Source organism: Nerophis lumbriciformis, linkage group LG04 (assembly GCF_033978685.3).
Source record: "Nerophis lumbriciformis linkage group LG04, RoL_Nlum_v2.1, whole genome shotgun sequence".
NCBI lineage: Eukaryota > Metazoa > Chordata > Actinopteri > Syngnathiformes > Syngnathidae > Nerophis > Nerophis lumbriciformis.
The window spans coordinates 51,277,560-51,300,825 of record NC_084551.2 but is presented as its reverse complement, the minus strand read 5'-3'; the positions used below and the strand labels follow the sequence as shown (position 1 = coordinate 51,300,825).

The window sequence follows — 23,266 nt, the reverse complement described above, 5'->3', positions numbered from 1 at the left end:
AACCGATACGGATCATTTCCGATATTACATTTTAAAGCATTTATCGGCCGATAATATCGGCAGTCCGATATCATCGGACATCTCTAATGACAATACAAATAATACTGTTCCAACACTTGCTGAAATATGAAAATTTTTACTAATAATCTATAACAGGCCTGGGCAATTATTTTGACTGGGGGGCCACGTTTAGAGAAAAAAATGTGTCTGGGGGCCGGTATATCTATTTTTAGGAACACTAATACAAAACCTCACAATAATGTCTGATTGAATGCTAAAACGTTATGATGGACCGCCTTAAAAAACGTAATGGAATTTTTACATTTTTCTAAGAACGATAAAACACTGAATATTGACAAAATGGGCAGTATAGCTCGGTTGGTAGAGTGGCCGTGCCAGCAACTTGAGGGTTTCAGGTTCGATCCCCGCTTCTACCATCCTAGTCACTGCCGTTGTGTCCTTGGGCAAGACACTTTACCCACCTGCTCCTGGTGCCAGCCACACTGGTTTAAATGTAACTTAGATATTGGGTTTCACTATGTAAAGCACTTTGAGTCACTAGAAAAAAGCGCTATATAAATATAATTCACAACACACAACAAAATATGAATGTCACACCCCCTTTCGATCGACATATTTTACAATCAAGTGAAACGCAACAAAAATGCAACAAACAGTGAAATATGAACGCAAAGGGTACACAATAAACCCACCTGATTTAAATAATAAATAAACCCAATAAACAATAAACCCACCCATCTGATATATCTGATACATCACTAAGCTTTAGAACTTTGTTGTGAAAATCTCCTTCTGCGTCTGTGGAAACGCTTCCCGCCCACACCGCTTGGTGCCTCGTCTTAGCTGCTGTGACGTAGATTACCATAGTAATTAAAGCTGCAAGCAGCGATGGACGGGACCGACTTTGAGGGCTCATAAAAGCCAAACCGGAGCAGTCATTAAAACTCTTTCATCAACTTTTAATGAGAAGGGTTCAATCTCTCACCTGTGCTAATTTGAAGCCGACACGACAAACGCGCTCAGAGGAGATGTTTGAAAACTGTTGTGACTGTTTTTACACAACTTATGTTTTGAAGGGGGAATTGCAAACTTTCTGTTGATTTTTGCTGGGAGTTGTCAGTGTATGAAATATAGGTCTAAGTGAGACCTACATAGAGGTGTCTTTACGACATTCCTACTGGGAGTTACAGGCAGTTTTGTCTGTGTTTTCTTCCTAGGGGGCGCTAGAGCGCAATTTTGAGTTTTGGGGTTTGGTTTTTTGATTAGATCGCAATTTTCGCCAGTCCGGATGTGTGTGTGTGTCCAATTTGGTGAGTTTTGAAGCATGTTAAGGGGGTCAAATTACAGCTCAAAGAGGCGGCGGTATAATAATAAAACGCTAGAAATTCAATAGGGTCCTCTGTCCCAAAGGGACTCGGTCCCTAACTAATTAGATGACCATAGTAGTTAATTATATTACCAATTAGATTACCATAGTAACTGGTATATCATCCACAAGAGCAGATTCCAACCATTGAAATACTTTGTATAGTTCAAGACTTGCGGTCATTAGAAAACATCACTGTACATCATAATAGCAGCTAGTTTCCATCTTAAAGATCTAAAAAAATTATTTGGGAATGTCCGGCGGGCCAGATTGGAAAGCTTAACCGCGTGTGGCCCCCGGGCCTTAATTTGCCCAGGTCTGATCTATAAGCTTTGTGTTGTTTTTGATATTTTAAATAAATAACTTAATAATAATTAATGGTATTGTATCTACTAATATGAATTCTGAAAGACATTCTAAGTTAGAAGCTGATGTTTTTTCCCCTCATTGGTACTGATGAGATGTGTACCTAATGAAGTGTCCCCGAGGGGGCTCCTGTCAATCAAACTAAAACACGCCCACCCAGGCATGAACCATAAAATGAGCCGCACACTCACCTTCCCGTCAGTCTAGTCTGTTTCGGGAGCTGAGTAGTGAGAACATGTCCAACCTCCGTGTGTACTTCATGGCGCTGACACTGGGTGAGTATGTATTTGTTTTTGTTTTACTTCGACAAAATGGTCTTTCATGTTTCCAATTGTGTCTTCAATGCCATTTTTTTTTTTTACTTCGACAAAATGGTCTTTCATGTTTCCATTTGTGTCTTCAATGCCGGCTTGTTAAATAATATAAATGTCTCACTAGTACAGACTGCCATGTTTTCAAACCCTGTATGACGGGAGTCCACTTTATAGAGTTTATTCATTTATTGGTAACGGTACAACATTAAAAGTTCAACGGGAGCGGGAACCACCGCCAGTGTGTAGTTTTTTTCCCCTTATAAGAACTACAAAGCCCAGAGGCCAATTGCACTTCCGGTCGCCGCTTGTTTCCGCTCGAAGAATAGACCTTTTTTTTTTTTTATTGCAAATACAAATAGGGGTGTCCGATAATGGCTTTTTGCCGATATCCGATATTCCGGTATTGTCCAACTCTTTAATTACCGATACCGATATCACGGTAGGGGGCGATATATTGTCAACTTGCAGTTCAATGCCTCTGCAGTACTCGGACTCGCCACACTGGGAGAAGTGGGGGCGCTCAAACTAGCAGACACATGTCTCTCCAGCGGAAGCCAGCCTTTTACCCCCCTTTAAAAAAAACAACTCTATTTATAACAAACATGGCATTTTTATTAGAGTAAACCAGCGTTTTTGGGTGTTTTTTGTTGGATGCAAAAATATTGTTTTACTGCTTGGAATGAAATTGAATTAAATGAATGTGTCTCCTAGGGATGTCCCGATCCGATATTTGGATCGGATCGGCCGCCGATATTTGCAAAAAAATGCGTATCGGCAAGGCATGGGAAAATGCAGATCCAGATCCAGTTAAAAAAAAAACTCCGCTCCGTGTTTTCCAACGCACAGATTTAAATAATACATTCCACTTTTCTGCTGCTCCCTATAATTTCCGTTCCGCATTTTCCAGCACACCTTCAACACATCCATAGGTCTGTGAATTCTAACGCAGTTGCTTTTAGCTGCTGGCTCTTCTCACTCTTTCCTGTGTCTGTGCTTCTCACAGACAGCAAGCGCACCTTCTTACACACGTCACATACTGTCACGTCATACGTCACATACTGTCACGTCATACGTCACATACGTATAAGCCCTCCCCAAACAAAGAGGTAGCAGCATGGCTAACGTTAGCTGTGATGCTAGCGCAGCCGTGTGACCAACGTTCTCTCTAAGGTGCGCGCTTGTGCAATTGCGCACTGTTTAAACGTCCTCTGCGCATAGCAATTATATGCCACGCACAAAATCAAATAAAAAAATAAGCGCACAACAATTTTCGACACACCGACACGACAGAGAAAACCGTTTTCGTCATCATTGTTCAAATATTATAACGTCTGTCGAGACGCTTATCTCCATTCGGTGCCACACGTCCACACCATCAAAATGCCGAGGCAAACATTTTCTAGTGATTTTTTTAGTTGTGATTTCCTTCTCTGCATGAAAGTTTAAAAGTAGCATATATTAATGCAGTATGAAGAAGAATGTTTTAATGTAGACATGCAAGCCTTGAAAGAAAATGTTGAAAATCAAGACTACATTTCCTGCAAATGGATGCATTTCTACCCTATATTTTAACTTTAGATTTATTCTCATATCAAACTCTTTTGGCTGTCTTTTTGACACTTACATCAGGCGCCCCCCTCCACACCCTGGATTATAAATAATGTAAATAATTCAATGTGATTATCTTGTGTGATGACTGTATTATGATGATAGTATATATCTGATAGTATATATCTGTATCATGAATCAATTTAAGTGGACCTCGACTTAAACAAGTTGAAAAACTTATTGGGGTGTTACCATTTAGTGGTCAATTGTACGGAATATGTACTTCACTGTGCAACCTACTAATAAAAGTCTCAATCAATCAATCAAAACACATAGAATCATCATACTGCTGTGATTATATGCATCAAGTGTTCATTCAAGGCTAAGGCAAAATATCGAGATATATATCGTGTATCGCAATATGGCCTTAAAATATCGCAATATTAAAAAAAGGCCATATCGCCCAGCCCTTGTTTCAATGATGCCATTTCTGTTTGTCATGTATAATTTTGTCTATTTTGTGTTTATCCTTGAATAAACAGGTCAGTTTCTTGTTACCAACCATTGTGTATTATTCAAACTCCCCTAATTCAGCTGGCTAGTTGTTATCAAGAGTACTAAAACCCTTTTCAACATGATTCTGACAACTAAGTAGGCTAAATAACTTTAAACTTTAATACATGCTCGGATAGGCCAGTATCGGTCAGTATCGGTATCGGATCGGAAGTGCAAAAACAATATCGGTATCGGATCGGAAGTGCAAAAACCTGGATCGGGACATCCCTAGTGTCTGCCAATATGGAGGATTATATACTGTATCCAAGATGAAATACTTCTCTAAACTGGACTTAAAGACAAAATTAATGTGATCATACAAATTAGGTTTTCACGGAGGATAGCTATTGCTGCTTCAGACACAAATACAGAAAGGTAAGATACACGCACAATACTTGATTTATTTTGTTAAAAGCAAATGGGGCCAAAAAGTATTTAATAACAACTTTATCAAATACATTTTGGACCCATTTATCATATCATAATATCATTATGAAAGCGAATAACTCCCTTCTTTTGCTTGTTACTCTAATGTGCAACCTAAATCAACAATGATTAGAGTTGCAAATATGAATTTAAGTTAAAAAAAAGAAGAAGAAAAAACCCCTCAAAGTATCTATGCCTCACCTGGTGTATAGTTCACCGCACGTCACTGGGACACACATATATGCGTGCCAAGGCCGGGACTAGGTGAAAATTTGCCAATGATACTCGAACTTGCTTTATAAAAAATATATTTATTTAATTAAAGCATTTTTTCTCCTCTGTTGACATCAGTGTTGGCGCTAGGAATTTTCAAAATGGGGTCCCAGGGACCCCATCAAGTCATAAAAATGGGGTCCCACAATACATTTTTGGGGTCCCACTTTTTGTAAGCGTTTTGAAAAAAAATGATAAACTTATGCATTATCCTGTTATATCTCACATTCTATATTGTGTTTTGGAAAAAGATTGTCATAAACGTTACTTAATTCATTTAAAAAAATAATAAAAAAAGAAAACAAATGTGTATGCATATGTAAATATATTCAGTTATAAACATTCATTCACTTTCTTCTTTCCTTCATGGATTAGTTTTTTTTGTGTTGTTTTGTTTGTTTGTTTGTTTTCCGCCCTTTTTTGTCAAACAAAACTATGTTTTTAATGGCAAACACACAAAATATGCAAAATCTTCCACCAAAATTATTTTTCAAAGTGGAATATTTGATGTGAAGTTGGATAGGTCAACAATTCATAATAACATTGATTTTGATTCAATATTATGTTTTGAGCAATGACAGTTTGAAAGAAAAGAAAAAAACAGCTTTGTTTTAATTAGTCAACATTGCAACTTTTTCTAAATTCCATTTAACCTTTAAGCTTTTTTATTTCACTTTTGTCATGTTTTTGTTTATTTTAATAGTATTTTTAGAATGTGCCGTGGGCCTTTAAAACATTAGCTGTGGGCCGCAGATGGCTTCTGGAGCACACTTTTGACACCCCTGCTATAGATAATAAAAAATTAAATGTGATAAATCTATGGATAAAAAGCAGAGCCTGGCGACGCATGCGCGTTTATCATAACTCTCTCTCTCTCTCTCTGTCTCTGCCCCTCCCTCACCAATGCTGCTGCGTGCGCACAACTTCACAATTTGTTTTGTTTTCAACCCCTTTTTAACGCTGAACGTACATTGAAAATACACGCAACCCTGACTCAAAATGCCGGACATTTGAAGCATTTAAGAAAGTCCGCCCGGACAGCCCCGCAAAAGAGGACATGTCCGGGGAAAAGAGGACGTATGGTCCGTCTAGTTTAACACCTTTTACTAACTTTTCATTGTCATAATTAGACTTAAAATTTCCGAAACGTGATTGGTCATTCATCATCAGAAAAGTAAAACATGCGTCATTCAAAACATAAATATAAGCATTAAAATAGTATGAAGCCTTGCTCTACCACGTTATATGGCACGGTAAGTTGACTACGAACCAGTACTGCCCCCTAGCGGTCACACATGTAATAACATTTAATCATAACAAACTTTCAGTTGTTTAGAGCAGTGTTTTCAACCTTTTTTGAGCCAAGGCACATTTTTTGCGTTGAAAAAATCCGCAGACACACCACCAGCAGAAATCATTAAAAAACAAAACTCAGTTGACAGTAAAAAGTCGTCACAATTGTTGGATATGACTTTAAACCACAACCAAGCATGCATCACTATAGCTCGTCTCAAAGTAGGTGTACTGTCACCACCTGTCACATCACCCCCTGACTTATTTGGACTTTTTTGCTGTTTTCCTGTGTGGTGTTTTAGTTCTTGTCTTGCGCTCCTATTTTGGTGGCTTATTCTCTTTTTTTGGTATTTTCCTGTAGCAGTTTCATGTCTTCCTTTGAGCGATATTTCTACTTTGTTTTAGCAATCAGGAATATATCAGTCGTTTTTATCCTTTTTTATTATCTGACATCGTTGATTGTCATGTCATGTTCGGATGTACATTGTGGACGCCGTCTTTGCTCCACAGTAAGTCTTTGCTGTCGTCCAGCATTCTGTTTTTGTTTACTTTGTAGCCAGTTCAGTTTTAGTTTCGTTCTGCATAGCCATCCCTAAGCTTCAGTGCATTTTCTTAGGGGCACTCACCTTTTGTTTAATTTTGGTTTAAGCATTAGATACCTTTTTACCTGCACACTGCCTCCCGCTGTTTCCGACATCTAAAAAGCAATTAGCTACCGGCTGCCACCTCCTGATATGGAAGAGTATTACACGGTTACTCTGCTGAGCTCTAGACAGCACAGACACTCAACAACAACACATCATTTGCAGACTATAATTACTGGTTTGCAAAAAAGTGTTTTAACCCAAATAGGTGAAATTACATAATCTTCCACGGCACACCAGACTGTATCTCACGGCACACTAGTGCATACTTGCCAACCCTCCCGATTTTCCCGGGAGAGTCCCGAATTTCAGTGCCCCTCCCGAAAATCTCCCGGGGCAACCATTCTCATGATTTCCACCCGGACAACAATATTGGGGGCGTGCCTTTAGCGTCCTCTCTCACCTGAAACCTTCACCCTTTAACGTCCGCATGCTGTCCTCAGTCACGTCCGCTTTTCCTCCATATAAACAGCGTGCTGGCCCGGTGACATAACATCTATGTCTTTTGGAACTCAGTGCACACACAAGGTGCACACACAACTGTCATGATCTGTGGTCTAGATCATGTTTTGTTTAGTTATGTTCTGTTTGTTTAAGACTCCAAAGTTCCTGTTTTTTCGCTCCCTTGTTTGGTCACCAGGACGACCGATTAATTTCACCTGTCCTCATGAGACTCACGCACCTGGCTCTAATCATGACATTATTATTTAAGCCTGTTTTGCCAGTTAGTCGTCCTGGCGACATTACTCTGGATTTACGGTACTCTGTTTTTGCTCTCTTGTTGATAGTTTCATGCTGATGATAATTTCATGCTCTGCTCATGCCACAGTAAGTGTTGTTTGTTTTATGTGCATAGTTTATGTTTAAGTGTTAGTTTTGTGTCTCCGCCTTGTGTGCGCCTTTTGTTTTGTAGTACTTTTGAGTGATAGATTAATTCATGTTTTTACCTGCAAGCCTTGTCCGGTCAAGTTCGTTCGCATCCCGGGAAAACAATCCTCGCAGTAAGCTGCGAAATGGTCAACGTTCTGACGACAACAATAACAACCTATCTCTATTCGATAAGAGATAAGGAATCTGTTCGATAAGAGGATTCGCTAATGGCATCGACATCGATAATTTCTTAACGAACATCATCCTTATCCTCCTTCTTTTATTTATATATATATATATATGTGTATATATATATATATATATATATATATATATATATATATATATATAGCTGAAATTCAAGTATTTATTTTATATATATATATATATATATATATATATATATAATAAATACTTGAATTTCAGTGAATTACAGCTATATATATATATATAGCTGTAATTCACTGAAATTCAAGCTATATATATACAGTATATATATATATACATATATATATATATACATATAGCTGTAATTCACTGAAATTCAAGTATTTATTTTTTATATATATATATATATATATATATATATATATATATAAAAATCAAATAAAAATAAATTCAAGTATTTATTTTATATAAATATATATATATATAAAATAAATATTTGAATTTCAGCTATATATATATATAGCTATATATATAGCTGAAATTCAAGTATTTATTTTATATATATACATATATATATACAGTATATATATATATATATATATATATACAAAATAAATACTTGAATTTCAGTGAATTACAGCTATATATATATATATATATATATATATATATATATATATATATATATATATATATATATATATATATATATATATATATATATATGTAGCTGTAATTCACTGAAATTCAAGCTATATATACAGTATATATATATACATATATGTATATATATGGCTGTAATTCACTGAAATTCAAGTATTTATTTTATATATATATATATATATATATATATATATATATATATATATAAAATAAATATATATATATATATATAAAATAAATACTTGAATTTCAGTGAATTACAGCTATATATATATACGGTATATATATATATATATATATATATATATATATATATATATATATATATATATATATATATATATATATATATATATATTTAGTCTCTTTATAAGAATTATTATGGAACTTTAGTCTCCATCCATCCATCCATCCATCCATTTTCTACCGCTTATTCTCTTCGGGGTCGCGGGGGGCGCTGGAGCCTATCTCAGCTACAATCGGGCGGAAGGCGGGGTACACCCTGGACAAGTCGCCACCTCATCACAGAACTTTAGTCTCTTTATAAGAATTATTATGGGATGGAACTGTAGTCAAAAATGCTTGTGTTTTGTTCCCCAGGTGGTCTGCTGGGGGGAACGACAGCGCGGGGTCGCCACGTGCAGGAGGTGGAGGCGGTTACAGGCGGGCATTACTCGTTCCGGTGCCCGGCTGAAGCCAAGTCAGGCGTCAACTACACCTCACTGCGATGGTACAAGGTAAACGCATAAATCTACTACAGTATTTTAGTAGTGCCCACGCTTTAAATTAGCACACATGTCGTTTCACAACTCTTTATTTATTACCAACAATGTCCAAAATACAGTAAAAACATATTAAGTTTGAACAACATTCCACTCATAGCCAGTAATAGAACTACTAATAGCAGTGTTGGTGCTAGGAATTTTCAAAATGGGGTCCCTGGGGCCCCATCAAGTCCTAAAAAATTTTGGGGTCCCATTTTTTTGTAAGCGTTTTGAAAACAAATGATAAATATATGCATTATCCTGTTATATCTCACATTCTGTATTGGAAAAAGGTTGTCATAAACTTTACTTAATTCATTAAAAACATACCGTATTTTTCGGAGTATAAGTCGCTCCGGAGTATAAGTCGCTCCGGAGTATAAGTCGCACCGGCCGAAAATGCATAATAAAGAAGGAAAAAAACATATATAAGTTGCACTGGAGTATAAGTCGCATTTTTTGGGGAAATGTATTTGATAAAAGCCAACACCAAGAATAGACATTTGAAAGGCAATTTAAAATAAATAAAGAATAGTGAACAACAGGCTGAATAAGTGTACGTTATATGAGGCATAAATAACCAACTGAGAACGTGTCTGGTATGTTAACGTAACATATTATGGTAAGAGTCATTCAAATAACTATAACATATAGAACATGCTATACGTTTACCAAACAATCTGTCACTCCTATATATATATATATATATATATATATATATATATATATATATATTTATACGTCTTGTCCAGGGGTCTGCAACCCGTGGCTCCGGAGCCGCATGCGGCTCTTTGATCACTCTGATGCGGCTCAGCAGCTTACTTGCTCAACCCCCCAATTTTCCCGTGAGACTTCCGGATTTCAGTGCCTCTCGCAGAAAACTCCCGGGATTAATATTCACCGATTTTCACCCTTACAGCTATAATAAGGGCGTGCCATGATGGTACAACATTTGGCGCCCTCTACAATCTGTATTAACAGCGTGCCAGCCCAACATTTAACATAATATACATCTTCTGCTTGCACACGTACGTGACAGCAAGGCATACTTGGTCAACAGCCACACAGGTTACACTGACGGTGGTCATATAAAACAACTTTAACACTCTTACTAATAATGCGCCACACTTTGAACCAAAACCAAACAAGAATGACAAACACATTTCGGGAGAACATCTGCACCTTAACACAACATAAACACAACATAACAAACACCCAGAATCCCATGCAGCCCTGACTCTTCGGGCTACATTATACACCCCTGCTACCACCAAACCCCGCCCCCACTCCAAGCCTGCTCCCTCACACATCAGCCCCCCCCCCCCCCCCCCCCCCCCCTCTCTCTCTGTGCGTCAGTTGAGGTGGGCGGGGTTTGGTAGCGGGGGTGTCTAATGTATCCCGGAAGAGTTAGGGCTGCATGGGATTCTGGGTATTTGTCCTGTTGTGTTTATGTTGTGTTACGGTGCAGATGTTCTCCCGAAATGTGTTTGTCATTCTTGTTTGGTGTGGGTTCACAGTGTGGTGCATTATTAGTAAGAGTGTTAAAGTTTTTTTTATACCGCCACCGTCAGTGTAACCTGTGTGGTTGTTGAGCAAGTATGCCTTGCTGTCACTTACGTGAGCAAGCGGAAGCCCCATTCAACATGTGGCTGATCAGGCACGCTGGTTGTAGTGGGAGCTATATGCTGTACCATCACGGCACGCATGACGCGACAAGCGCTATTCATTTAAAATCCACGTGCCGCACCAGCTTAAAAATTCCATAAAAAGGTGTGGGCAGCGTGTCTGAGACCCCTGGTTTATACATAGCACAAAGCAAAAAAAAAACTTTGTATGCAGTGTTACTTCATTTAAAATTTCAAAAATGTTTGCGGCTCCCATTGTTTACTATAATTTGTGAAACTGGTCAAAATGGCTCTTTGACTGGTAGAGGTTGCCGACCCCTGGTCTAGTCTCTTACGTGAATGAGCTAAATAATGTTATTTGATATTTTACGGTTATGTGTTTAATCATTTCACACATAAGTCGCTCCTGAGTATAAGTCGCACCCCCGGCCAAACTATGAAAAAAACTGCGACTTATAGTCCGAAAATTACGGTAATACAAAAGAAAACACATTTTTGTGCATATGTAAATGTATTCAGTTATAAACATTCATTCACTTTCTTCTTTCCTTCATGGATCTAAACTTTACCGCTGCCAGTAGTTTTGTCTATATTTGTATTTAATAAGTTGTAAGTGTATTTATTTCAGTATAAAAGTGTAAAAAGTGTTTTGCTTCGGTCATGAAATGATGATAATGGTGTGCCAGGGCATGCATACATTATTTAACGCTTAAATGTCTAGAGTCTGCATCAACTTCTGATCTATCCCTCAATTCTAAGTTGTTTTTTGTTTTTATGTTGTTTTTTGTTCGTTTGTTTTCTGCCCTTTTTGTCAAAGAAAAATGTGTTTTTTTTATGACAAAATCTTCCACAAAAAATATTTTTCAAAGTGGAATATTTGAGGTGAAGTAATCGGTCAATAATTAATAAAAACATTGATTTTGATTCAATATTATGTTTTCAGCAATGACAGTATTAAAGAAAAAAAACAGCTTTGTTTTATTAGTCTACATTGCAACATTTTCTAAATTACATTTCACCTGTAAGCTTTTTTATTCCACTTCTGTTATGTTTTTGTTTATTCTAATAGTATTTTTAGAATGTGCCGTGGGCCTTTAAAACATTAGCTGTGGGCCGCAAATGGCGTCCGGGCCACACTTTTGACACCCCTGCTATAGTTAATAATTAATAATTAATCTGATAAGTCTATGGATAAAAAGCAGAGTGTTTATCATAACGCACAGTCAGCATTTCTGCTTCAGTAAACAATGACGGTGATGATGTCAGCGATGCAAGCAACACTTGCCAACTTGTCAGCCACTTCTCCAAGAGACTCCTTTTGAACACTCCTCGCACATTAATACTTCAAAAGGCACATATTTTGCCCCGTTTGTTGACCTGCAAAGAATGTTTTTGGGGTGGAGGAGTCTGGTCGGGTGCTGGTTAGCCTGTCTCCATCCTTGAACGATGTCGAAACAGCGGGAGATAAAAGTGACGTTTCCATGGACTCACAAAGACTAAAAACAAGTCATTTACTGGAGACATGGCACAGGATGAAGTTAAAAAGGTTGACTTTACACTCACCTTAGTGTTTACCATTAAGTCTTTCTTTTGACAGCCCGTTGTGGTTAAGTTGTCCGAGTGCAAACTGAGGCAGTATTTGTTATTGATAAAACTTTCGACGAATCAAAATTTAGGAAATTATACCGGAAAGTTCATTACTTTGAAGACGACCAATAAAAACGCGGAGAAGGCAGAGTCGGTAAAAAAAAAAAAAATCTGGAAATGCGCGTCCTTTCTGATTTCAATGCGTAAAATGACACAAAGTGCGTTGACGCCAACCGTGTAATATTCTGTTCCAGAGTCAAACATTTTAACAATCAATTCGGAGGCCGCATCCCTCCAAGGACCCGGCCTATGCGGTCCACTAAGTGTGGGCCCTGGCGAGAGTCCTCCAGCAGCGGTGGGACGGTCCGGCCGACGGGACACTTCCTGTTTACGTCTGTTGTCCCCGCCCTTACGTTTACATATCTGCTGCTCAGTCGCACCAGGGTGAATAATGACATTTAAAGGGGAACATTATCACAATTTCAGAAGGGTTAAAACCATTAAAAATCAGTTCCCAGTGGTTTATTTTATTTTTCGAAGTTTTTTTCAAAATTTTACCCATCACGCAATATCCCTAAAAAAAGCTTCAAAGTGCCTGATTTTAACCATCGTTATATACACCCGTCCATTTTCCTATGACGTCACATAGTGAAACCAACACAAACAAACATGGCAGAAAGAACAGCAAGCTATAGCGACATTAGCTCGGATTCAGACTCTGATTTCAGCGGCTTAAGCGATTCAACAGATTACGCATGTATTGAAACGGATGGTTGTAGTGTGGAGGCAGGTAGGGAAAACGAAATTGAAGAAGAAACTGAAGCTATTGAGCCATATCGGTTTGAACCGTATGCAAGCGAAACCAAAAAAAACGACACGACAGCCAGCGACACGGGAGAAAGCGAGAACGAATTCGGCGATCGCCTTCTAACCAACGATTGGTATGTGTTTGTTTGGCATTAAAGGAAACTAACAACTATGAACTAGGTTTACAGCATATGAAATACATTTGGCAACAACATGCACTTTGAGAGTGCAGACAGCCCATTTCAGGCGCGCTAAGAACATATATTTTTCCACGATTTCAGCACTCAGGTTAACCATACCTAAATAGACACAAAATACTGCATTACACAAGACTACCCGAATGTACTCGAATGATTGAAAAAAATAAATGTTTTTAAGCTAAATTATTGGCAAACACAGTTTATGTATAATAATTTACGTAAAACCGCGAGTAATGAATAAAGTTTTCATCAATTAATATATTCTGTAGACATACCCTCATCCGCTCTCTTTTCCTGAAAGCTGATCTGTCCAGTTTTGGAGTTGATGTCAGCATCTGCTTTGAGTGTCACAGGATATCCACACATTCTTGCCATCTCTGTCGTAGCATAGCTTTCGTCGGTAAAGTGTGCGGAACAAACGACTGACCATTTCGTCGGCTTTCCCCACAGCCTCCTATTTTGAACAAATTCCGTCCAATTTCTTGCCACTTTTGCATCTTTGGGACAGTGGCGCAACTTGAATCCGTCCCTGTTCGTGTTGTTACACCCTCCGACAACACACCGACGAAAGTGAGAAAATGGCGGATTGCTTCCCAAGAGCGAATAATAGAAAGGCGTTTAATTCGCCAAAATTCACCCATTTAGAGTTCGGAAATCGGTTAAAAAAATATATGGTCTTTTTTCTGCAACATCAAGGTATATATTGACGCTTACATAGGTCTGGTGATAATGTTCCCCTTTAAGAGAAGAAGTGGAGATGGGTTCAACCAAATAATTCTTAAATCGAGGTTCCGCTGTAGTATAAAATGTGCTTCACACTAGGGCTGGGCGATGTATGGAATATACTCGATATATCGCGGGTTTGTCTCTGTGCGATATAGAAAATGACTACATCGTGATATTCGAGTATACGTTCTCACGCAGTTGTTTTTAGCTGCGGGCATTACACTACAGGCTTTTCTCACTCTTTCTTGTCTCTCCTTCTCACAGAGACATAAAACAAGCGCACCTTCTTACATACGTCACATACACATACATATACAGAGGTAGCGGCATGGGTAACGTTAACTGTGGTGCTAGTGGAGCGGTGCGAGTGGTAATACGAGAGAGAGAGAGAAGGTGCCAATCTGGTAACAAATGAAGGAAGAATTAATTCCCAGGAAAAACAGCACGGGAGTCCATCGTGTGTAGGGATGATGCTCGAAACCGGTTTACCCGGTCGTTCGATAAGAAAAGAACCGAGTCCTCGGACTCGAATCCCTTTTTGAGAACCGGTACCCGTTATCGAGACCACTATAGTAAAGAAAACGAGTTGTTCTTTATACGAATCCCTGGGAACGACTCCCGTCCCGACAAGAAATGCCCCGTGGGACATCACAAGAAATGACGTCACGTAGCTCAGTCATTTGTCACGGTGGGGTGCAGCGTGCTGCGGTTCGTTCCCGGGATGCAAAACTGATGGCTCCGGACGAAAGCGTGCAGGTAGGAGATGATTTATTTCTCATAAATCATACACATTACAACAGACAGGAACGAAACAAAAGGAAAGCGTGCCGTTCGCACGAGAAGCTAAAGCAAAAACTTAATTAGCACAGGAATACTAGAAGCTAAGGTAACTTAGCACAGGAATCATGCGCTCGAAAACCAGAATGCCAACGTAATTGTTGCAAATGCAAACAATGAAGCCACAACGAGTGACCGGAAAAGGCAGGCTTAAATAGAGTCTCTGATGAGCAACAGGTGCGCGTATAAGGCAGGTGAAAATCACAAGTAACCATGATGACTAGGGATGTCCCGATCCAGGTTTTTGCACTTCCGATACCGATATTGTTTTTGCATTTCCGATACCGATACTGACCGATACTGGCCTATCCGAGCATGTCCATCCATCCATCTTCTTCCGCTTATCCGAGGTCGGGTCGCGGGGGCAGCAGCCTAAGCAGGGAAGCCCAGACTTCCCTCTCCCCAGCCACTTCGTCCAGCTCTTCCTGTGGGACCCCGAGGCGTTCCCAGGCCAGCCGGGAGACATAGTCTTCCCAACGTGTCCTGGGTCTTCCCCGCGGCCTCCTACCGGTCGGACGTGCCCTAAACACCTCCCTAGGGAGGCCTTCGGGTGGCATCCTGACCAGATGCCCGAACCACCTCATCTGGCTCCTCTCGATGTGGAGGAGCAGCGGCTTTACTTTGAGCTCCTCCGGGATGGCAGAGCTTCTCACCCTATCTCTAAGGGAGAGCCCCGCCACCCGGCGGAGGAAACTCATTTCGGCCGCTTGTACCCGTGATCTTGTCCTTTTGGTCATAACCCAAAGCTCATGACCATAGGTGAGGATGGGAACGTAGATCGACCGGTAAATTGAGAGCTTTGCCTTCCGGCTCAGCTCCTTCTTCACCACAACGGATCGATACAGCGTCCGCATTACTGAAGACGCCGCACCGATCCGCCTATCAATCTCACGATCCACTCTTCCCTCACTCGTGAACAAGACTCCGAGGTACTTGAACTCCTCCACTTGGGGCAGGATCTCTTCCCCAACCCGGAGATGGCACTCCACCCTTTTCCGGGCGAGAACCATGGACTCGAACTTGGAGGTGCTGATTCTCATCTCAGTCGCTTCACACTCAGCTGCGAACCGATCCAGTGAGTCCAAACCAGATCCCCTCAACGCCTTGACTGCGCCTAGAAATTCTGTCCATAAAAGTTATGAACAGAATCGGTGACAAAGGGCAGCCTTGGCGGAGTCCAACCCTCACTGGAAACGTGTCCGACTTACTACCGGCAATGCGGACCAAGCTCTGGCACTGATCATACAGGGAGCGGACTGCCACAATCAGACAGTCCGATACCCCATACTCTCTGAGCACTCCCCACAGGACTTCCCGAGGGACGCGGTCGAATGCCTTCTCCAAGTCCACAAAACACATGTAGACTGGTTGGGCAAACTCCCATGCACCCTCAAGGACCCTGCCGAGAGTATAGAGCTGGTCCACAGTTCCACGACCAGGACGAAAACCACACTGTTCCTCCTGAATCCGAGGTTCGACTATCCGGCAAAGCCTCCTCTCCAGTACACCTGAATAGACCTTACCGGGAAGGCTGAGGAGTGTGATCCCACGATAGTTACAACACACCCTCTGGTTCCCCTTCTTAAAGAGAGGATCCACCACCCCAGTCTGCCAATCCAGTGGTACCGCCCCCGATGTCCACGCGATGCTGCAGAGTCTTGTCAACCAAGACAGCCCCACAGCATCCAGAGCCTTAAGGAACTCCGGGCGGATCTCATCTACCCCCGGGGCCTTGCCACCGAGGAGCTTTTTAACTACCTCAGCAACCTCAGCCCCAGAAATAGGAGAGCCCACCACAGACTCCCCAGGCACTGCTTCCTCATAGGAAGACGTGTTGGTGGGATTGAGGAGGTCTTCGAAGTATTCCCTCCACCGATCCACAACATCCGCAGTCGAGGTCAGCAGAACACCATCCTCGCCATACACGGTGTTGATAGTGCACTGCTTCCCCTTCCTGAGGCGGCGGATGGTGGTCCAGAATTGCTTCGAAGCCGTCCGGAAGTCGTTTTCCATGGCCTCACCGAACTCCTCCCATGTCCGAGTTTTTGCCTCTGCGACCGCTGAAGCCGCACACCGCTTGGCCTGTCGGTACCTGTCCGCTGCCTCAGGAGTCCTATGAGCCAAAAGAACCCGATAGGACTCCTTCTTCAGCTTGAAGGCATCCCTCACCGCCGGTGTCCACCAACGGGTTCTAGGATTACCGCCACGACAAGCACCAACTACCTTGCGGCCACAGCTCCAATCAGCCGCCTCGACACTAGAGGCGCGGAACATGGTCCATTCGGACTCAATGTCCAGCACCTCCCTCGTGACATGTTCAAAGTTCTTCCGGAGGTGGGAATTGAAACTCTCTCTGACAGGAGACTCTGCCAGACGTTCCCAGCAAACCCTCACAATGCGTTTGGGCCTGCCAGGTCTGTCCGGCATCCTCCCCCACCATCGCAGCCAACTCACCACCAGGTGGTGATCGGTAGAAAGCTCCGCCCCTCTCTTCACCCGAGTGTCCAAAACATGAGGCCGCAAATCCGATGACACAACTACAAAGTCGATCATGGAAGTGCGGCCTAGGGTGTCCTGGTGCCAAGTGCACATATGGACACCCTTATGTTTGAACATGGTGTTCGTTATGGACAATCTGTGACGGGCACAAAAGTCCAATAACAAAACACCGCTCGGGTACGAGAGGGTAGCTTCCCGATCACGCCTCTCCAGGTTTCACTGTCGCTGCCAACATGAGCATTGAAGTCCCCCAGTAGAACGAGGGAATCACCCGGGGGAGCACTCTCAAGTACTCCCTCGAGTGAATCCAAAAAGGGTGGGTACTCTGAGCTGCTGTTTGGCGCGTAAGCGCAAACAACAGTCAGGACCCGTCCCCCCACCCGAAGGCGGAGGGAAGCTACCCTCTCGTCCACCGGGTTGAACTCCAACGTGCAGGCTCTGAGCCGGGGGGAAACAAGAATTCCCACCCCAGCCCGTCGCCTCTCAATGCTGGCAACGCCAGAGTGGAAGAGAGTCCAGCCCCTCTCGAGAGAACTGGTTCCAGAGCCCTTGCTGTGCGTCGAAGTGAGTCCGACTATATCGAGCCGGAACTTCTCCACCTCGCGCACTAGCTCAGGCTCCTTCCCCCCCAGCGAGGTGACGTTCCACGTCCCAAGAGCTAGCTTCTGTAGCCGAGGATTGGACCGCCAAGTGCCCTGCCCTCGGCTGCCGCCCAGCTCACATCGCACCCGACCTCTATGACCCCTGCTATGGGTGGTGAGCCCATTGGAGGGGGGACCCACGTTGCCTCTTCGGGCTGTGCCCGGCCGGGCCCCATGGGGACAGGCCCGGCCACCAGGCGCTCTCCATCGTGCCACACCTCCGGGCCTGGCTCCAGAGGGGGGCCACGGTGACCCGCGTCCGGGCAAGGGAAATCTGGGTTCCTCGTTTGTTTTCTTCATAGAGGTCTTCGAGCTGCTCTTTGTCTGATCCCTCACCTAGGACCAGTTTGTCTTGGGAGACCCTACCAGGGGGCATAAAGCCCCCGGACAACATAGCTCCTAGGATCATTGGGACACGCAAACTCCTCTACCACGTTAAGGTGGCAGCTCAGAGAGGAGTATCCGAGCATGTATTAAAGTACTAAATACTTTAATACATGCTATCCGAGCATGTATTAAAGTTTAAAGTTATTTAGCCTACTTAGTTGTCAGAATCATGTTGAAAAGGTTTTTAGTACTCTTGATAACAACTAGCCAGCTGAATTAGGGGAGTTTGAATAATACACAATGGTTGGTAACAAGAAACTGACCTGTTTATTCAAGGATAAACACAAAATAGACAAAATTATACATGACAAACAGAAATGGCATCATTGAAACTAGGGCTGGGCGATATGGCCTTTTTTTAATATTGCGATATTTTAAGGCCATATTGCGATACACAATATATATCTCGTTATTTTGCCTTAGCCTTAACACTTGATGCATATAATCACAGCAGTATGATGATTCTATGTGTTTTGATTGATTGATTGAGACTTTTATTAGTAGGTTGCACAGTGAAGTACATATTCCGTACAATTGACCACTAAATGGTAACACCCCAATAAGTTTTTCAACTTGTTTAAGTCGGGGTCCACTTAAATTGATTCATGATACAGATATATACTATCAGATATATACTATCATCATAATACAGTCATCACACAAGATAATCACATTGAATTATTTACATTATTTATAATCCAGGGTGTGGAGGGGGGCGCCGGATGTAAGTGTCAAAAAGACAGCCAAAAGAGTTTGATATGAGAATAAATCTAAAGTTAAAATATAGGGTAGAAATGCACCCATTTGCAGGAAATGTAGTCTTGATTTTCAACATTTTCTTTCAAGGCTTGCATGTCTACATTAAAACATTCTTCTTCATACTGCATTAATATATGCTACTTTTTAAACTTTCATGCAGAGAAGGAAATCACAACTAAAAAAATCACTAATTTTTTCATACGGTGTTGATGTGGAAATTTTTGCCTCAGCATTTTGATGGTGTGGGCGTGTGGCACCGAATGGAGAAAAGTGTCTCGACAGACGTCACAATATTTGAACAATGATGACGAAAACTGTTTTCTCTGTCGTGTCGGTGTGTTGAAAATTGTTATGCGCTTATTTTTTTATTAGATTTTGTGCGTGGCATAGATTTGCTATGCGCAGAGGACGCTTAAACAGTGCGCAATTGCACAGGCGAGCACCTTAGAGGGAGCGTTGCTCGCACGGCTGCGCTAGCATCACAGCTAACGTTAGCCATGCTGCTACCTCTCTGCTCGGGGAGGACGTATACGTATGTGACGTGTGTTGTGACAGTATGTGACGTGTGTAAGAAGGTGCGCTGCTGTCTGTGAGAGGGAGACACAGGAAAGTGTGAGAAGAGCCTGTCGTGTAATGCCAGCAGCTAAAAGCAACTGCGTGAGAATTCACAGACATGTGGATGTGTTGAAGGTGTGCTGGAAAATGCGGAACGGAAATTACGGAGCAGCAGAAAAGTGGAATGTATTATTTAAATCGGTGCGTTGGAAAACATGGACCGGAGTTTTTTTTTAATCTGGATCGGCATTTTCCCATGCCTTGCCGATACGCAATTTTTGGCAAATATCGGCAGCCGATCCGATCCAAATATCGGATCGGGACATCCCTAATGGTGACTAAAACAAACCCCAGAAGTGCACAAAACAACTAAGGAAGTCCAAAACTAACAGAACATAACTAAACAAAACATGATCCGACCGCATCATAATACATCACAGTTTCATATCATTTCACTTTACAGGATTAGGAAGAAGTAAAGCTTATTTAATCCTACCCCTTTCCCACTTCATACAAATATATACATCATTTACTGACCTTTTTATAATAAAATATCTGTGAATTAGTATATACAACATTTTTGTAATATGTAATTAATTAATTCAGTCATTATTAAATATAGATGAAGAATATCTTATTTTTAATAAGGTTGAAAGTATTTCTCATAATTCTTCTTTTTTGTTACTTTGTAAGCACTATTCATTTGAACAACCTCTTAAACTGGATCATATCAGTACAATGTTTAAGTTCTTTACTTATTAATCCATTCCATCATTTAATTCCACATCATTTTAGCTGTTTGCAATTTTACCAAATCATCGAACTTTAATATTTTTGACTCAATAAATAAAGTGTTTGTATGTTCTCTATATCCAACATTATGTATCAGTCTAATTAATTTTTTTTGTAACACGGTTAACAAATGTAGCGCACATTTGTAGTTATTTCCCCACATTTCTGCACAATAACTCAGATATGGTAATACTATAGTAGCGAGCAGTTGAGAATGTGAAGTGATTTGTTAAACCAAATATTGTGTTTTTTTTTCCATATACAACAACCTATCTGGACTCGATAAGAGAATCGATAATAGGATTGGATAATAGGCTCGAACTCAATTTCTTATCAAACATCATCCCTAATCGTCTGGCGGTGGTTTGGCTTCAAGCGGGAAGATGTTGAACAGTAATATGTCAAGTGTGGGGCAACAGCGATGCTACAAAAAGTAGCATTACTGCTAAGTTGTAGCATCATTTGAAAAGTCACCCGCTAGAGGATTAAGAGTGCTTGAAACACTGCATGTCAACATCTCCGGCCGGTGCCACACCCACAAAATGCCCAGGCAACCATTTCCACATCAACACCGTATGAAAAAAAAAGAGTCAACAACAGAAGGAGATAACGTCCGCAGGAACCTACCACATAGCGAAGGACATACACTATTTGATTTCCTATTATGCAGCTCATTTTTGTTTGACAGTTATTGAAATATCTTGTGTGACATCATGCACAAAAGTGCACTTTATTTGTTTTAAACTATTGTAGTGGCGTTCTGTACAAAAAGTGCACTTTAATTTAATGTTGTTTTGATATGTCATCTTAGTGACATCATGCACAAAAGTGCACTCATAGCTTGTTTTAAAATGTCTCTGACAATCTTGCACTTTCTGTTTTGGAAATGACATGAATGTTTGTGCCACTGCTTAATAACTGTTTAATAAATACACTTTTAGTTCTGATTTCCCTCTCTGCATGAAAGTTTAAAAGTAGCATATATTAATGCAGTATGAAGAAGAATGTTTTACTGTAGACACATAGAATCATCATACTGCTGTGATTATATGCATCAAGTGTTCATTCAAGGCTAAGGCAAAATATCCACATATATATTGTGTATCGTGACATGGCCTTAAAATATCGAGATATTAATAAAAGGCCGTATCACACAACTTCCTGTCCATATAATTAGTCTCTTTACGTCCGCGTTGAGGCGGCATTCATCAATTCATCGCTCTTCAGCTTCCCGGCGGCCCCGTGGAGAAATACGTCGACTCGGAGCGCGAGGTGGACCTGCTGGACCGGACCTTGTCCCTGCACAACGTGACGTGCGCCGACGCTGGCGTGTATGCGTGCCGACTGGAGGCACCTGCAGGAGAGCGGAGCAGGAAGGCGGAGGTTCTTCTCACCTTGTCAGGTATGTTGGGTTGTTGTTTCCTTTAGCCCCACGGTGTAGAAACTCGGACCGCATACAGCAAACTTGAAGGTCTGAGCATTTTTTTGTCTGGGAAAAAAATAGAAAACAGGTTGTTATATCATACTTGCCAACCCTCCCGGATTTTCCGGGAGACTCCCGAAATTCAGCGCCTCTCCCGAAAACCTCCCGGGACAAATTTTCTCCCGAAAATCTCCCGAAATTCAGGCGCAGCTGGAGGCCACGCCCCCTCCAGCTCCATGCGGACCTGAGTCCGCTTTCCCACAATATAAAGAACGTCTACAGTAAAGCAGTCCGTCTGCCGTAAACAGCAATGTTGTGACACTCTTAAACAGGACAATACTGCCATGTAGTGCATTTGATGAAAGCCCTTTTGTGCGTGCCACACAGCAATGCATCATCAGAGAGGGTGTTCAGCATGGTTAGAAAGATAGGGACAGAGAATAGAACAAGGATGGACAATTCAACCCTTAACTCAACAATGAGTAGATGAGTGTTATGTGTGTGTATATGTGTAAATAAATGAACACTGAAATTCAAGTATTTTATTTATATATATATATATATATATATATATATATTTATATATATATATATATATATGTATGGCAGCACGGTGGAAGAGGGGTTAGTGCGTCTGCCTCACAATACGAGGGTCCTGAGTAGTCTTGGGTTCAATCCCGGGCTCGGGATCTTTCTGTGTGGAGTTTGCATGTCCTCCCCGTGACTGCGTGGGTTCCCTCCGGGTACTCCGGCTTCCTCCCACCTCCAAAGACATGCACCTGGGGATAGGTTGATTGGCAACACTAAATTGGCCCTAGTGTGTGAATGTGAGTGTAAATGTTGTCTCTCTATCTGTGTTGGCCCTGTGATGAGGTGGCGACTTGCCCAGGGTGTACCCCGCCTTCCGCCCGATTGTAGCTGAGATAGGCTCCAGCGACCCCAAAGGGAATAAGCGTTAGAAAATGGATGGATGGATATATATATATATATATATATATATATATAGCTAGAATTCACTGAAAGTCAATTATTTCTTTTTTATATATATATATATATATATATATATATATATATATATATATCCATCCATCCATCTATCCATTTTCTACCGCTTATTCCCTTCGGGGTCGCGGGGATATATATATATATATATATAT

The 23,266-nt window shown here is 41.3% G+C and overlaps 1 protein-coding gene across 1 annotated transcript; it reads left to right on the top strand.

The window, feature by feature from the left end:
• The first annotated feature begins 1,906 nt into the window (after positions 1-1,906).
• Positions 1,907-22,129, top strand: cd83 (CD83 molecule). The gene is made up of 3 exons (XM_072913052.1): positions 1,907-2,028; positions 9,108-9,244; positions 21,914-22,129. The coding sequence occupies exons 1-3, from the start codon at positions 1,989-1,991 to the stop codon at positions 22,112-22,114; spliced, it is 378 nt and encodes a 125-aa protein (XP_072769153.1). The 5' UTR covers positions 1,907-1,988; the 3' UTR covers positions 22,115-22,129.
• The last annotated feature ends 1,137 nt before the right edge of the window (positions 22,130-23,266 follow it).